The following is a 16,871-nucleotide window of genomic DNA, read 5'->3' on the forward strand; positions in this document are numbered from 1 at the left end:
CTGGATGTCTTGAAATGCATGAAGGTGGATAAATCCCCAGGACCTGATCAGGTGTACCCTAGTACTCTGTGGGAAGCTAGAGAAGTGATTGCTGGGCCTCTTGCCGAGGTATCTGTATCATTGATAGTCACAGGTGAGGTGCCAGAAGACTGGAGGTTGGCTAACATGGTGCCACTGTTTAGGAAGGGTGGTAAGGACAAGCCAGGGAACTACAGACCAGTGAGCCTGACCTCAGTGGTGGGCAAATTGTTGGAGGGAATCCTGAGGGACAGGATGTACATGTATTTGGAAAGGTCAGGACTGATTAGAGATAGTCAACATGGCTTTGTGCGTGGGAAATCATGTCTCACAAACTTGATTGAGTTTTTTGTAGTAGTAACAGAGGATTGATGAGGGCAGACGGATAGATGTGATGTATATGAACTTCAGTAAGGCGTTCGACAAGGTTCCCCATGGGAGACTGATTAGCAAGGTTAGATCTCATGGAATGCAGGGAGAATTAGCCACTTGGATACAGAACTGGCTCAAAGGTAGAAGACAGAGGGTGGTGGTGGAGGTTGTTTTACAGACTGGAGGCCTGTGACCAGTGGAGTGCCACAAGGATCGGTGCTGGGTCTGCTACTTTTCGTCATTTATATAAAATGATTTGGATGTGAGCATAAGAGATATATTTAGTAAGTTTGCAGACAAAACCAAAATTGGAGGTGTAGTGGGCAGCAAAGAAGGTTACCTCAGATTACAACAGGATCTGGATCTGATGGGCCAACGGGCTGAGAAGTGGCAGATGGAGTTTAATTCAGATAAATGAGAGGTGCTGCATTTTGGGAAAGCAAATCTTAGCAGGACTTATACACTTAATGGTAAGGTCCAAGGGAGTGTTGCTGAACAAAGAGACCTTGGAGTGCAGGTTCATAGCTCCTTGAAAGTGGAGTTGCAGGTGGATAGGATAGTGGTATGTTTTCCTGTATTGGTCAGCGTAGTGAGTACAGGAGTTCGGAGACCATGTTGCGGCTGTACAGGACATTGGTTAGGCCACTGTTGGAATACTGTGTGCAATTCTAGTCTCCTTCCTATCGGAAAGATGCTGTGAAACTTGAAAGGGATCAGAAAAGATTTACAAAGATGTTGCCAGGGTTGGAAGATTTGAGCTATAGGGAGAGGCTGTACAGGCTGGGGCTGTTTTCCCTGGAGCTGAGGGGTGACCTTGCAGAATTTTACAAAATTATGACGGACATGGATAGGATAAATAGACAAAGTCTTTTCGCAGGGGTGGGGGTGTCCAGAACTAGAGGGCATAGAGGATATAAAAGAGCTATGGGGCAACATTTTCACTCAGAGTGGTAAGTGTATGGAATGAGCTGCCAGAGAAAGTGGTGGAGGCTGATATAATTGCAACGTTTAAAAGGCATCTGGATGGGTATACGAATAGGAAAAGTTTGAAGGGATATGGGCCAGGTGCTGGCAAGTGGGACTCGATTGGGTTGGGATACCTGGTCAGCATGGACGGGTTGAACCGAAGGGTCGGTTTCTGTGCTGTACATCCCTATGACTCTATCTCAGCGCTGAAAGAGGTTGAGGAAGGAGAATAAAGATCAGTATCTCAGTAAATTATAAGTAAAATGTTCTTAATCTATAATTAATTTCTCTTAAGGGGAATATGACCAAAGCAGCTTAAAGAGGGATCATGTGTCAACTCAACCACATGACTTTAAAGTTCACGTTTCTTTATGGGATGCATTCTTATCATGTTCAAAGTTTGGGAGAAGATTTGTAGCTCGGGTGCTCGTTGTGGTTCTGTTTGCCGCGCTGGGAATTTGTGTTGCAAACGTTTCGTCCCCTGTCTAGGGGACATCCTCAGTGCTTGGGAGCCTCCTGGCTATTCTCTGTTTGGCTTGCCCTATAATGGTAGAGTTGTCCCAGTCGAATTCATGTTGCTTGTCATCTGCGGGGGTGGCTACTAAGGATAGCTGGACATGTCGTTTCGTGGCTAGTTGGTGTTCATGGATTCGGATCGTTAGCTGTCTTCTTGTTTGTCCTATGTAGTGTTTTGTGCAGTCCTTGCATGGGATTTTGTACACTACATTGGTTTTGCTCATGTTGGGTATCGGGTCCTTCGTTCTGATGAGTTGTATGAGTCCTAGTGGTCGCAGTAGTCTGGCTGTCAGTTCGGAAATGCTCCTGATATATGGTAGTGTAGCTAGTCCTTTGGGTTGCGGCATGTCCTCGTTCCGTTGTCTTTCCCTTAGGCATCTGTTGATGAAATTGCGAGGGTATCCGTTTTTGGCGAATACCTTGTATACGTGTTCCTCTTCGTCTTTTTGCAGTTCTGGTGTGCTGCAGTGTGTTGTGGCCCTTTTGAATAGTGTCTTGATGCAACTTTGTTTGTGTGTGTTGGGGTGGTTGCTTTCATAGTTTAGGACTTGGTCTGTGTGTGTGGCTTTCCTGTGTACCTTTGTGGTGAATTCTCCGTTTGGTGTTCTCTGTACCATCACGTCTAGGAATGGGAGTTGGATGTCCTTTTCTTCCTCTCTCGTGAATCGGATTCCTCGGAGTGTGGCGTTGATGATCCGGTGTGTGTTCTCTATTTCTGTGTTTTTAATTATTACAAAGGTGCCTTACAACAGATGCCTAAGGGAAAGACAACGGAACGAGGACATGCCGCAACCCAAAGGGCTAGCCACACTACCATACATCAAGAGCATTTCCGAACTGACAGCCAGACTACTGCGACCACTAGGACTCATAACAGCACACAAACCAACAGCCACTCTTAGACAACTCACCAGAACGAAGGACCCAATACCCAGCATGAGCAAAACCAATGTTTTTTTTAGATTAGATTACTTACAGTGTGGAAACAGGCCCTTCGGCCCAACAAGTCCACACCGACCCGCCGAAGCGCAACCCACCCATACCCCTACATTTACCCCTTTAACCTAACACTATGGGCAATTTAGCATGGCCAATTCACCTGACCTGCACATCTTTGTGACTATGGGAGGAAACCGGAGCACCCGGAGGAAACCCACGCAGACACGGGGAGAATGTGCAAACTCCACACAGTCAGTCGCCTGAGTCGGGAATTGAACCCGGGTCTCTGGCGCTGTGAGGCAGCAGTGCTAACCACTGTGCCACCGTGCCGCCCACATGTAGTGTCCAAAATCCCATGCAAGGACTGCACAAAACACTACATCGGACAAACAAGAAGACAGCTAACGATCCGTATCCAAGAACACCAACTAGCCACGAAACGACATGACCAGCTATCCTTAGTAGCCACACACGCAGATGACAAGCAACATGAATTCGACTGGGACAACACTACCATTATAGGGCAAGCCAAACAGAGAATAGCCAGGGAATTCCTAGAGGCATGGCACTCATCCACAAACTCCATCAACAAACACATCGACCTGGACCCAATATACCGGCCACTACAGCGGACAGCTGGAACTGACAACCGGAAGCGGCAGAGACAGGCCACTATAAATGCCGGAGTAAACATCACAGAAGCGCTTCACAGGAGGCTCCCAAGCACTGAGGATGTCACCTAGACAGGGGACGAAACGTTTGCAAGACAAATTCCCAGCTCGGCGAACAGAACCACAACATTCTTATCATGTCCTGGAGATTTGTCCAAGATTATCTATTTCTCAGCATTTCAAGATACTCCAGGTTGCTATTGTCTATAATCCTGCATTCTTTTTGGGGAGAGAAATACCAGGAAATGCCCAGAAACATTTGGCTCATTGTAATTTGTTGCAGGATTATGAACATCTGAGGCAAATCATACTTTGGAAACGTGCAGATGGATGAAATTACAAATATGCCAAAACCACCCACAAAATCAAATTCCCAAGTCTGATTTCTTAAATGAGACCACCCTAAATATTCTGATGTAAAGCAACTTCATTTCCAAAGAGAGTCAATAAAAATTGCATAGTGCACGATATTAATGTTGCAATACCATGCTTGACAGTAAATCTGGAAAGTTAATTTAAAACCCTAAGCATCTGTGCTGCACATTTATAAGCAATTCAGGAATGAATTGGGGTACCCAGTCTTCTGCTTCTTGCATGTGGCAAAAGCCAGAGAAACCATGGTTTAGTTGCTAAGTTTGGATATACCATTTAATTCAAACAGAATTAGGCAGCAGCAGTGCACAAGTGCCAAGTGACAAAACAGGCATCATACAGCAGAGAATTATCCACACTAAGAACCTGAAATAAGGCACAGAACATTGTTACAATAGCTTATGCTTGCACTAAGCCATGGAGAGTGCAAATGTAACTAGATGGGAAGAATAATTATTACTTGTTAGTAAACTAAAATCATAAGACATTGGCCTAATTTCTGGTCCTTTCAGCCCATCCAATCTGCCCAACCATTCAATCATGGCTGATAAGTTTCTCAACCTCATTCTCCTGCTTTCTCCCTATAACCCTTGATACTCAAGAACCTATCAATATCAGTCTTAAATATAGTCAACAACCTGGCCTCCACAGCCTTCTGTGGCTATGAATTCATAAGGAATTTCTCCTTATCTGTTCTAAAATGTCTTCCCTTTACTTTAAGGCTACGTCCTCAGTTGCTAGTCTCTCCTACCAATGGAAACATCTTCTGAACATCCACTCTCTCCAGGTCATTCAGTATTCTGCATGTTTCAATTAGATTCCCTCCCCAACCTCCCCATCCCTCTAAACTCATCAAGTATAGACCCAGAGTCCTCAAGTATTCCTCATACATTAGACTGTTCATTCCTGGGACTATTTTCGTGAACTTTCTCTAAAAACACTCCAGGCCCGGTATTATCCTTCCTGAGATATTGGGTCCAAAAGTGCGCACAATCCTCCAAATATGGTCTGACCAGAGCCTCAGAAGTACATCCCTTTTATATTTAAAGTCCTCTGGAAATAAATGCCAACATCGCATTTGCCTTCTTAACTACTGACTTAACCTGCAAGTTTACCTCAAGAGAATCCTGGACTAAAACTCCCAAGTCTCTTTGCATTTCAGACTTCTGAATTTTCTCCCCATTTACAAAATAATTCATGCCACTATTCTTCCTACCGAAGTGCATGACCTCACACTTTCCCACACTGTACTCCATCTGCCACTACTTTGCCCACTCTAACTTGTCCAAATCCTTCTGCAGCCTACTCAATACTACCTGTCCCTCTAACTATCTTTCTAATATCTGCAAATTTGGCCAGAATGCCTTCAGTTCCTTCATCTAGATCTTTAATTTATAAAGTGAAAAGTTGTGGTCCCAACACAGCCTTGCAGAACACCACCTTTCACAGGCTGCCATCCTTATTATAATTAGCATAAAAGATGCTTAAAAAGAAGTGCTTAGTCCCAATTGGGGCAAGTTGCTAATCAAATTGCCAAGTTTCTACCAGAATGTATCTCATATATGAAAATCTGTTAAGCAAATTATGATTCAGTGCCAATTAGTTCAAACAATTGTTTTGATAACGTGGATTTATATATCGCCTTTAATGCAGTGAGACATCAAATCAGTTGAAGATTTTTGTCTATATAACTTTCGTTGAAGTTCAGATAAACACATGTATTAAACAAAATTACATTTTCCTGCTGCTTCGTTAAAGTATGCATTTTGAAGATTTGTTATTTGCACCTAAAATGGTGTCAGGCTTCCAAGTCTCAATACCGATATATAGGAAATTTTCAAAATCCATTATCCTTCCTAAAAATGGCTGATTAAGTAACATTTGCAATTTAATTTATCAAAAGATAAAACTTTGTTTTTATATCAATTATCTCACTTATAGCTATTTATCATGCCTGCTTTCATTTTGAAAATGAAGTTTTGCTTATATTTTGAAGGAGATACTATGTTTAAATTTACATCGCCTTTGGAGTTGTTTTTTGTTGGTTAAGATTGTATTGGCTGTGTCAGTGCACCAATTTTGTAAACAGATGAATTAGTTTGTTGAGTTACCACCAACTCAATCAGAAAAATCAACTTTGCATTCAAAATCAAAACATTGCAGAAACTCACCAGACAAGACCATCCATAGCAAAAGACCCTCGTTCCTAAAACAATACATTTGTGATAAAATTGCAACAGTATTCTTACCTCATCTATGTTCCTCAGCCATTTGCTGATGTTTTCAAAGCTTTTGGCATTTGTGATGTCATAGACTAGCATGATTCCCATAGCTCCCCTATAGTAGGAAGTGGTGATGGTATGAAATCGTTCCTGTCCTGCTGTGTCCCTTCAAAATGAGTAAAATTAACTATTAAGACTTTTTTGAAAAATCGCACACATTTTTATTCAGTCAATGCAACCTATTATGATATATCTTTTAGAAAATTAAAAGTGTCACATAAACACAGACTTAAAACTAGAACACTGAGGTAAGTGTGGCTTTTGCTTGTACTTTAAAGTCATGCGGTTGCAATTAAAGTCTAAACTAAGATTCCTTGAGTCAGTACCTCAGCCAAAAATTTAAGCGCTTGCCAGGAAAAGGGGCCTGGCCCTCAAGCATTTAATACATTAACACTGGAACAATTATCCATAGATAGCAATGCTAGTCCAAGTACAGCACAGTAGACAGGAGCAGAGTAGTTTTTCTTTTAAAAGCCTAACAGCTTCCATCTGAATATTTACGTCAGAAAAGGACAATGCTTCTGATGTTGTCCTCTTACTAAAGGGCAATAATACAATGGGAAGAACTCAAGATAAATGCCAAAATTATTGATGCACTTCCTGCCAGTTAGGGTCTAAAAAAACAAATCCAGATTAAGTTACAATACTAATGCAATTACTTTATCCTTTTACAATTGCCAACATGGAAAGTGTATTAACAAAATTTTTAAATTTTCAACAGCATTTTTGATACTGAATTAGAAGGCATTAGTTATTGCACATGATAACTTTCCTGACCTTCAGCTTCCTTTTTTATAGTTTACAATTTAACTTCCATATCAAATGTAGCGCACACACACTGAGAATTATTACAAATGTTTATTTATAGAAGGGAATGTAGTGATCCTGAGCAGTTTAACCAGGTTACTTGAAAATAATAGAACTGATAAGCAAGCAAAGCAAATACATTGGGAGAGGAAGAAACAGCTATAATATCTGCCAAAAGTAAAATGAACACTATGAATATAAAATGAATAATGAATAACTATTAAGATAGACCAAGGAGTTAATTAAAATTGTGTTTTTATATACTCTGCCAATAAAAGAGGTGACTGGCCCAAAGGTGGTCAGATGGAAAACTACACAGCCAAACTATTAGTCATCCTTAATAACTGAAAAGAAACGGCTTCAAAAAGTTACATTTAACTATACATTGTATAGAAGTAGTTAGTGTCATGGAATTGCAGTGTGGAAACAGATCCGTCAGTCTAACTCATCCATGCTAACCAAATACCCTAAATTATTCTAGTCCCATTTGTCAGCCACTGCAACACAGGTGTATTTAAACTAAGTAGTTGGGGGGAAACAAACTGGAAATTTAAGAAGAAGGACGTTAAAGGGAAAGTGAGAATAAGTGAAGTTAAGACAGACAACAGAATCAATGGAGCAGAAAATTCACGAAGGGACCATACAGTATGGTCAAGTGAAATAGGGATTGATAGGAAGAGTGAGGGGAGTAACAAATTAAGATTATTATATATATGAATGCACGAAGCATAAGGTGGATGATCTTGAGGCTCAGTTGGAAAGTGGCAGGTACGATGTGGGGATAACTGAGACATGGCCTGGGAAATGAATATTCAAGGCTATACATGCTATTGAAAGGACAGACCGATGGGCAGAGGGGGTAGGGTGGCCCTGTTGGTGAGCAATGGAATTCAGTCCCTTGCGAGGGGGGGACATAGAATCAGGAGATGTAGTGTTGGTATGGATAGAGCTGAGAAATTCTAAGGGTAGAAAGACCCAAATGGGAGTTATCTACAGGCCTCCAAACAGTAGCCTGGATGTAGGGTGTACGTTGAATAAGGAGTTGAAATGGGCCTGTCGCAAAGGTATTACTACAGTTGTTATAGGGGATTTCATCATGCAGGTAAACTGGGAGATATCAGGATGGTACTGGATCCCAAGAGAGGGAGATGGATTCTTAGAACAGCTAGTACTGGAGCCTACCAGGGAGAAGGCAATTCTGGATCTGGTGTTGTGCAACGAACCGGATTTGATCAGGGACCTCGAAGTAAAGGAGCCATTAGGAGGTCGTGACCATAATATGACAAGTTTTAATTTCCAATTTGAGAGGGAGAAGGGAGAATCGGGAGTGTCAGTATTGTAGTTGAACAAAGGGAACTATGAGAGAGGAGCTGGCCAAAGTTCAATGGTTCAATACCCTACCAGGGATGGCAGTGGAACAACAATGGCAGATATTTCTGGATATAATCAGAAGGTGCAGGATTGGTTCATTCCAAAGAGGAAGAACGATCCTAAGGAGAGGCAGGGGCAGCCGCAGCTGACGAGCGAAGTTAAAAGCCAAGTAGTATATCATAGCAAAGATGAGCAGGAAGCTGAAGGACTGGGAAACTTTTAAAGAGCAACAGAGGATAACTAAAAGGCAATACATGGAGAAAAAATGAGGTACGAAGGTAAACTGGCCAAAAATATAAAGGAGGATAGTAAAAGCTTTTTTAGGAATGTGAAAAGAAAAAGAATGGTTAAAACTAAAATTGGGTCCTTGAATATAGAAATGGGTGAATTTATTAAGGGGAACAAGGAAATGGCAGAAGAGTTGAATAGGTACTTTGGATTTGTCTTCACTGGGGAAGACACAAGCAATCTCCCAGATGTAATAGGAGCTGAAGGATCTAGGGTAATGGATGAACTGAAGGGAATTTATATTCGGCAGGAAATGGCGCTGGATAGACGGTTAGGTCTGAAGGCTGATAAGTACCTGGGACCTAATGGTCTACATCCCAGGGTACTTAAGGAGGTGGCTCTAGAAATCGTGGACACATTGGAAAATGATTACCAAATGTTCTATCAATTCAGGATCAGTTCCTGCGGATTGGAGAGTGGCTAATGTTGTCCCACTTTGTCAGAAGGAATGGAGAAAGAAAACATAATTATAGACCGGTTAGCTTGATATCAGTGGTGGGAAAGATTCTGAAGTCAATTCTAAAAGATGAAATTACGACTCATTTGAATAGCAGTAATAGGATAGGTCAGAGTCAGTATGGATTTACGAAGGGGAAATCGTGCTTGACTAATCTTCTGGAATTTTTTGAGGATGTAACTATGAAGATGGACAAAGGAGAGCCAGTGGATGTAGTGTACCTGGACTTTGAAAGCCTTTGATAAGGTCCCACATAGGAGATTAGTGAGCAAAATTAGGGCACATGGTATTGGGGGCAAGGTTTTGACTTGGATTGAAAATTGGCTGACTGACAGGAAGCAAAGAGTAGTGATAAATGGGTCCCTTTCAGAATAACCGAAACCAGTGGGGTACCAAAAGGTTCAGTGCTGGGACCGCAGCTGTTTACAATAAATCAATGATATAGATGAAGACATCAAAAGTAATATTAGCAAGTTTGCTGATGACACAAAGCTGGGTGGCAGGAAGAAATGTGAGGAGGATGTTATGAGAATACAGGGTGACTTGGACAAGTTAGGTGAGTTGATGGATGCATGGCAGATGCAGTTTAACGTGGATAAATGGGCAGTTATCCACTTCGGTGACAAGAACAGTAAGGTAGATTACTATTTAAATGGAGTCAAGTTAGGTGAAGGGGAAGTACAACAAGATCTAAATGTTCTTGTACATCAGCCAATGAAAGCAAGCATGCAGGTACAGCAGGCAGTGAAGAAAGCTAATAGCATGCTGGCCTTCATAATAAGAGGAATTGTATATGGGAGCAAAGAGGTCATTCTGCAGCTGTACAGGGCCCCGGTGAGACCGCACCTGGAGTAGTGTGTACAGTTTTGGTCTCCAAATTTGAGGAAGGACATTCTGGCTATTGAGGTAGTGCAGTGTAGATTCACGAGGTCAATTCCCGGAATGGTGGGACTATCATATGTTGAAAGATTGTAGCGACTGGGCTTGTATACAGTTTAGAAAGATGAGAGGGGATCTGATTGAGACGTATAAAATTATTAATGGATTGGACTCTCTGGAGGCAGGAAGCATGTTTCTGCTGATGGGTGAGTCCAGAACCAGAGGACACAGCTTAAAAATAACGGGTAGGACATTTAGAACAGAGTTGAGGAGAAACTTCTTCACCCAGAGAGTAGTGGATATATGGAATGCTCTGTCCCACAAGGCAGTGGAGGCCAAGTCTCTGGATACTTTCAAGAAAGATGGATAGAGCTCTTAGAGATAGTGGAATCAAGGCTTATGGGGATAAGGCAGGAACAGGATACCGATTGTGAATGATCAGCCATGATCATAATGAATGGTGGTGCTGGCTCGAAGGGCCTACTCCTGCACCTATTGTCTATTGTTATTTGGCTCATAATGTTCTAAGATGGAAATGTGTTGCTGGAGAAGCGCAGCAGGTCAGGCAGCATCTAGGGAACAGGAGAATCGACGTTTCGGGCATTAGCCCTTCTTCAGGAGGGCTAATGCCCGAAACGTCGATTCTCCTGTTCCCTAGATGCTGCCTGACCTGCTGCGCTTCTCCAGCAACACATTTCCATCTCTGATCTCCAGCATCTGCAGACCTCATTTTCTCTTCATTATGTTCTAAACCTATCCTATTCAGGTACCCATCCAGATGCCTTTTAAATCTTTCCCCTCTCACTTTAAACCTATTCCCTCTAGTTTTGGATTCCCCTATGCTGAGAAAAAGACCCTGACTATTTACTCTCTCCATGCTCCTCATGATTTTATAAATCTCTATGAAGGTCATCCATTACCCTCTGATGCTCAAGGGAAAATACAGCCAGCCTATTCAGCCACTCCCTATAGCTCAAGCCCGTCAACCTGGCATCATCCTTGTAAATCTTTTCAAATTTAACACTACCTTTCCCTATAGCAGGGAGAAAGTGAGGTCTGCAGACGCTGGAGATCAAAGCTGAAACTTTATTGCTGGAACAGCACAGCAGGTCAGGCAGCATCCAGGGAACAGGGCATGTGCCCGAAATGTCGAATCTCCTGTTCCCTGGATGCTGCCTGACCTGCTGTGCTGTTCCAGCAATAAAGTTTCAGCTATAGCAGGGAGAGCAGACTTGCATGCAGTATTCCAAAAGTGGCCGAATCATTGTCCTGTACATCCACAACATGGCCTCCCAATTCGATACACTGACCGAAAAAGGCAAGTGTACCAAATGCCTTCTTCACTACCCTGTCTACGTGTGACTCCACCTTCAAGGAATTATGAACCTGCACCCCAAGTTCTCTTTGTTCACAACATTCTCCAGGACCCCATCATTAAGTGTATAAATCCTGCCCAGATTTGCCTTAGCAAAATGCAACACCTCACATTTATCTAAATTAAGCTCTACCTGCTACTCCTTGACCCAGCAACCCATCTGAGGTAACCTTCTTCACTGGGAGAACGTGAGGACTGCAGCTGCTGGAGATCAGCATCAAGAGTACAGTGCTGGAGAAGCATCAGGCAGTATCAGAGGAGAAGAATTCACATTTCGGGCAAAAGCCCTTCATCAGGAATGAGGCCGAGAGCCAAGGGGGTGGTGAGGCTGGGGGTGAAGGTAGCTAACAGCGCAATAAGTAGATGGGGGTGGGGGCAATGGTGATGGGTCAGAGGGGAGGGTGGAGCGGATAGTTGGGAAGGAAGATGGATGGGTAGGACAGGTCATGAGGGCAGTAACGAGTTGGAAGATTGGATCTTGGATAAGGTGGGGGACATGAGGAAACTGGTGAAATCTACATTGATGCCATGGGGTTGGAGGTCCTCATTTCCCTTCTCCCCACCTTATCAAAGATCCAATCTTCCAACTTGTTACCGCCCTCATGACCTGGCAATCTTCCTTCCCAACTATTCTGCTCCACCCTCCCCTCTGACCTATCACCATTACCCCATCCACCTATCTTCCCCCCTGCCCCAATCCTTCCCATTTATCTCACCACTCCCTCGGCTCAATCATCTTTACTGTCCACTACATCACCAATTCTGGAGTCATCTGCAAACTTAATAACCATCCCTACTGTATTCATAGTCAAATCATTTATATGAATGTCAAAAATGTGGACCCCACACCGATCCTTTTGACACATCACTGATCACAGGCCTCCAGTCCAAAAAAAAAATCCTCCAGCACTTCCTTCCGTTTCCTACCTTCAAACCAATTTTGTATCCAAATGGCTAGCTCTCCTGGATTCCATGTGATCTAACCTTGGTAATCAGTTCATTAAGCTGAACCTTGTTGAATGCCTCGAAGTCTATGGAGACAATATCCATTGCTCTACCTTCATCAATCTTCTTTGTCATCGCTTCAAAAACTCAATTACGTTAGTAAGACATAATTTCCCATGCACACAGCCACGTTGACAATCCCTAATCAGTCCTTGCCTTTCCAAATACATGTAAATCCAGTCCCTCAGAATCGCCTCCACAACTTACCCACTATTAACATCAGACTTACAGGTCTATAACTCCCTGGCCTTTCCTTACCACCTTTTTTTTTGTAAAGCTAACAGAATTATGGCCATTGGCCCCAAAGTGCCCCCCCACTGACACCTCAGTCACTTGCTCTGCCTTATTTCTCAAAAGGTCAAGTTTTGCTCATTCTCTAGTAGGTTCATCCACATATTGAATAAGAAAACTTGTTCAAGGGGCAACTATTGAGTGTCCTTGATAATTATGTACCTGTCAGGCAGGAAGGAAAGGGTCGTGCGAGGGAGCCGTGGTTTAATAAGGAATTGGAATCCCTTGTTAAATGGAAGAGGGCGGCCTACCTCAAGATGAGGCGTGAAGGTTCAATTGGGGCGATTGAGAGTTATAGGGTAGCCAGGAAGGACCTGAAGAGAGAGCTAAAAGCAGCAAGGAGGGGACATGAAAGGTCCTTAGTAGATAGGATTAGGGAAAACCCTAAGGCTTTCTATAGGTATGTTAGGAATAAAAGAATGACTAGGGTAGGAATCGGTCCAGTCAAGGATAGTAGGGGGAAGTTGCGTGTGGAGGCGGAAGAGATTGGGGAGACACTGAATGAATACTTTTCTTCAGTATTCACTCAGGAACAGGGCATTGTTGTCGATGAGAATACTGAGGCACAAATAAGTAGAATGGATGGCTTTGAGGTATGTAGAGAAGAGGTGTTGGAAATCCTGGAAAAGGTGAAAATAGATAAGTCCCCTGGGCCTGATGGCATTTATCCTAGGATTCTCTGGGAAGCAAGGGAGGAGATTGCAGAGCCATTGGCCTTGATTTTTATGTCCTCTTTGTCTACAGGAGTAGTCCCAGAAGACTGGAGGATAGCAAATGTGGTTCCCTTGTTCAAAAAGGGGAGTAGGGATAGCCCTAATAACTATAGGCCGGTGAGTCTCACTTCTGTTGTGGGCAAAGTCTTAGAGAGAATTGTAAGGGATAGGATTTATGCACATCTGGATAGGAATAATGTGATCAAGGATAGTCAGCATGGTTTTGTGAAGGGCAGGTCGTGCCTCACAAACCTTATTGAATTCTTTGAAAAGGTGACGAAGGAGGTTGATGAGGGGAAAGCGGTAGATGTGGTATATATGGATTTTAGTAAGGCGTTTGATAAGGTTCCCCATGGTAGGCTACTGCAGAAAATACGGAGATATGGCATTGAGGGTGAGTTGGAGGTTTGGATTAGGAATTGGCTGGATGGAAGAAGACAGAGGGTAGTAGTTGATGGCAAAGTTTCTTCATGGAGTGCCGTCACTAGCGGTGTTCCGCAAGGATCTGTTTTGGGACCATTGCTGTTTGTCATTTTTATAAATGACCTGGAAGAGGGGTTAGAAGGTTGGGTGAGCAAGTTTGCGGATGATACGAAAGTCGGAGGAGTTGTTGACAGTGAGGAAGCATGTGGCAGGTTACAGCAGGATATAGAGAAGCTGCAGAGCTGGGCAGAAAGGTGGCAGATGGAATTCAATGTAGCTAAGTGCGAGGTGATTCACTTTGGGAAGAATAACAAAAAGATGGGGTACTGGGCTAATGGTCGGATACTTGGTAGTGTGGATGAGCAGAGGGATCTTGGTGTCCATGTACACAGATCTCTGAAAGTTGCCACCCAGGTAAATAGTGCGGTGAGGAAGGCATATGGCGTACTGGCTTTTATTGGTAGAGGAATTGAGTTCCGGAGTCCTGAGGTCATGATGCAGTTGTATAAGACTCTGGTACGGCCGCATCTGGAATATTGTGTGCAGTTTTGGTCGCCATACTATAGGAAGGATGTGGAGGCATTGGAACGGGTGCAGAGGAGGTTTACCAGGATGTTGCCTGGTATGGAAGGAAAATCGTATGAGGAAAGACTGAGGCACTTGGGGCTGTTTTCACTAGAGAAAAGAAGGTTTAGGGGTGACTTGATTGAGGTGTACAAGATGATTAGGGGGTTAGATAGGGTCGACAGTATGAACCTTTTCCCGCGTATTGAGTCGGGTATTACAAGGGGGCATAGCTTTAAATTAAGGGGGGGTAGATATAGGACAGATGTTAGGGGTAGGTTCTTCACTCAGCGAGTCGTTAGTTCATGGAATGCCCTGCCAGTAACAGTGGTGGACTCTCCCTCTTTATGGGCATTTAAGAGGGCATTGGATAGGTATATGGAGGATAGTGGGTTAGTGTAGTTTAGGTGGGCTTGGATCGGCGCAACATCGAGGGCCCAAGGGCCTGTACTGCGCTGTATTCTTCTATGTTCTATGTTCTATGTTCTAAAACTTTTTTTTTTACACACAAATTCCTCTCCATCCAAGCCCTTCACAGTATAGCAGTCCCAGCCCCAGTCTAGTTTGAAAAGTTAAAATCACCTAACATTAGAACACTATCATTCTTACAGATATCCAAGATCTCCTTACAAATTTGCTTCTCAATCTCCTACTGATCATTGGGGGGCTTATAGCGCTTTAATATTTCTGATGGCTCTTAATAGAAAAAGGGAGTGATCTGATTATTACTCAAGGGGAAGCTGGAGGTGTACTTATGGACAAACGAACCTCGATTATCCGAATACCAATTATCCGAAAATCAGATTATCCGAGGGAGATCTCTGGGTCCCAACAGAAACATTACATCAAAGATGTGTCCAACACTGATCGCGTCTTTTGCTTACAGTGATTAAAAGCACTGCCGAGAACAGTCCTGGACTGATGGGAGCACAGGCACCATGTCTAAATGACTGACCTACCACTCCCTCCCTCTCTCTCTTCCCGCACTTTCCCTGGAGTTCTACACAGGCGTGTACCCTAAACCCCTATCCCCAGATTATCTCTCTAACATTGTCCTGTACAGGGCAGAGGTGGAACCTGTCAAAAAGATGCAGTAAAAAGTTGTATGTGAGGCTGTGTGCACGTGCTATTTGGAGACCCCACCCCCAAAAGGCAGTAGCAGTAGTCTTGCTGTTGGTGTCCAGTCCAGCTGGCCCGGAGAGGTTGGGTATGGGGGCGGGCGGGAGGGCAGTGTTGGATGGGGTTTAGGGAGGTGGGTATGTGGGGCAGGGCCTCATGCGCTATGATGCTGCCTTATCTCCTGAACAGGGAGCAGACATTACAGAAATCTCCCGAGCTCGAAATGAAAGGCATTGAATCAATTCACCAAATAATCAATTATCTGAATGAAATAGTGCCAGCCCATCTCATTCGGATAATTGAGGTTCCTCTGTATAGGAGGGAGAGAAAAAGGAGACTTACTCTTTGGGAGTTTTGCTGTGTGCATGTGGGCCAAAATGGTTAGTTTGTGTAATGCAAAATTGTATATCAAGAGCATTACTATCAAATTTGATTGAGCACTATAGTAACAGATCTTAAGTACTGACATAGTTGAGAAACAGACTGAGAATAACAGACAAAAGAGAGAGAAGAGGTGAAGTACTGTAAAGTCAGTGGTTGGAGGTGGAAAAGGAGTCACAGAAGGTGGGTTTCCAGAATTACAGTTTAGATCAAGTTTGTGGTATAATATGATCATAATTGCAATAACCTTCTGATCACTTAAAATAAAGTTGGTTTTCAAATTTATTCCATTTCTCAGAAAACTAAACCAATTGTGCAGTCACTTACCGTTTTCTTTCTTTACCCTTACATGTATCGCTCCAGCCACAAAACTATTATCCCTTGATAGACAATTAGCAAAAGTTCACCACTTACCATATCTGCAGTTTGATTTTCTTTCCCTGTAGTTCGACGGTTTTGATTTTAAAATCAATTCCTGTAATTGCAAAAACAACATTTTAAAATACTTTATAATGCAAGATATATTTTCAATTAGTTAGGACTCAGATTGACTAACACTTTAAACTCATCTTAAGATAGACTTGGTTCTATCTATATGGTTTCACAGGAGACAGGAGAATGGACTCTGACTTGAGAATGCTAAAATAGGAGAATTACTATATTTAATAACCTCACTATTTCCCAATAAATAACAAACTTACAAATAATGTTTTAAAAACTTATTTCATAAATCATATGGTATCATTTTCTTTAGAAAACAATTCTCAATTAGAGTTTAAAGCTGCTAACAGAAATGATTACAAGAAAAAAGTTGATAAATTGGAAAAAAAAATCAATTAACACAAAAGTACATGATTCTAAAAACTGCCAATTTCTTCCCAAAAGCCTTTGATAAGCTACATTTTTACTGTAGGCCTACTGTAGTTAAAAAATCTTGGCAATGAGGTTATGAATTTGGCTTTCAATACAAATAAAAAGCTAAAAGGGTCTATGCAATATAATATTTCAGGTGTTTCTTCAAAGTTTTCCAAAACCAAGCTTGTAAAGTTTTTGAAAGTAAAG

The 16,871-nt window shown here is 42.6% G+C and overlaps 1 protein-coding gene across 1 annotated transcript in view; it reads right to left on the bottom strand.

Moving 5' to 3' along the window:
• Positions 1 to 16,871, bottom strand: part of rab10 (RAB10, member RAS oncogene family) — an 83,124-nt gene that overhangs the window by 20,768 nt on the left and 45,485 nt on the right. The window contains exons 2-3 of the mRNA XM_043675885.2: positions 16,224 to 16,284; positions 6,104 to 6,242 (exon numbers count right to left, since the gene is read on the bottom strand). Coding sequence (XP_043531820.1) covers positions 6,104 to 6,242; positions 16,224 to 16,284 — 200 coding nt within the window. The remainder of the gene's footprint in view (positions 1 to 6,103; positions 6,243 to 16,223; positions 16,285 to 16,871) is intronic.

The sequence above is a fragment of the Chiloscyllium plagiosum genome, unplaced genomic scaffold (assembly GCF_037043375.1).
Source record: "Chiloscyllium plagiosum isolate Xiang-an unplaced genomic scaffold, Cpla_swu_hap1 HiC_scaffold_3, whole genome shotgun sequence".
Classification (NCBI taxonomy): domain Eukaryota; kingdom Metazoa; phylum Chordata; class Chondrichthyes; order Orectolobiformes; family Hemiscylliidae; genus Chiloscyllium; species Chiloscyllium plagiosum.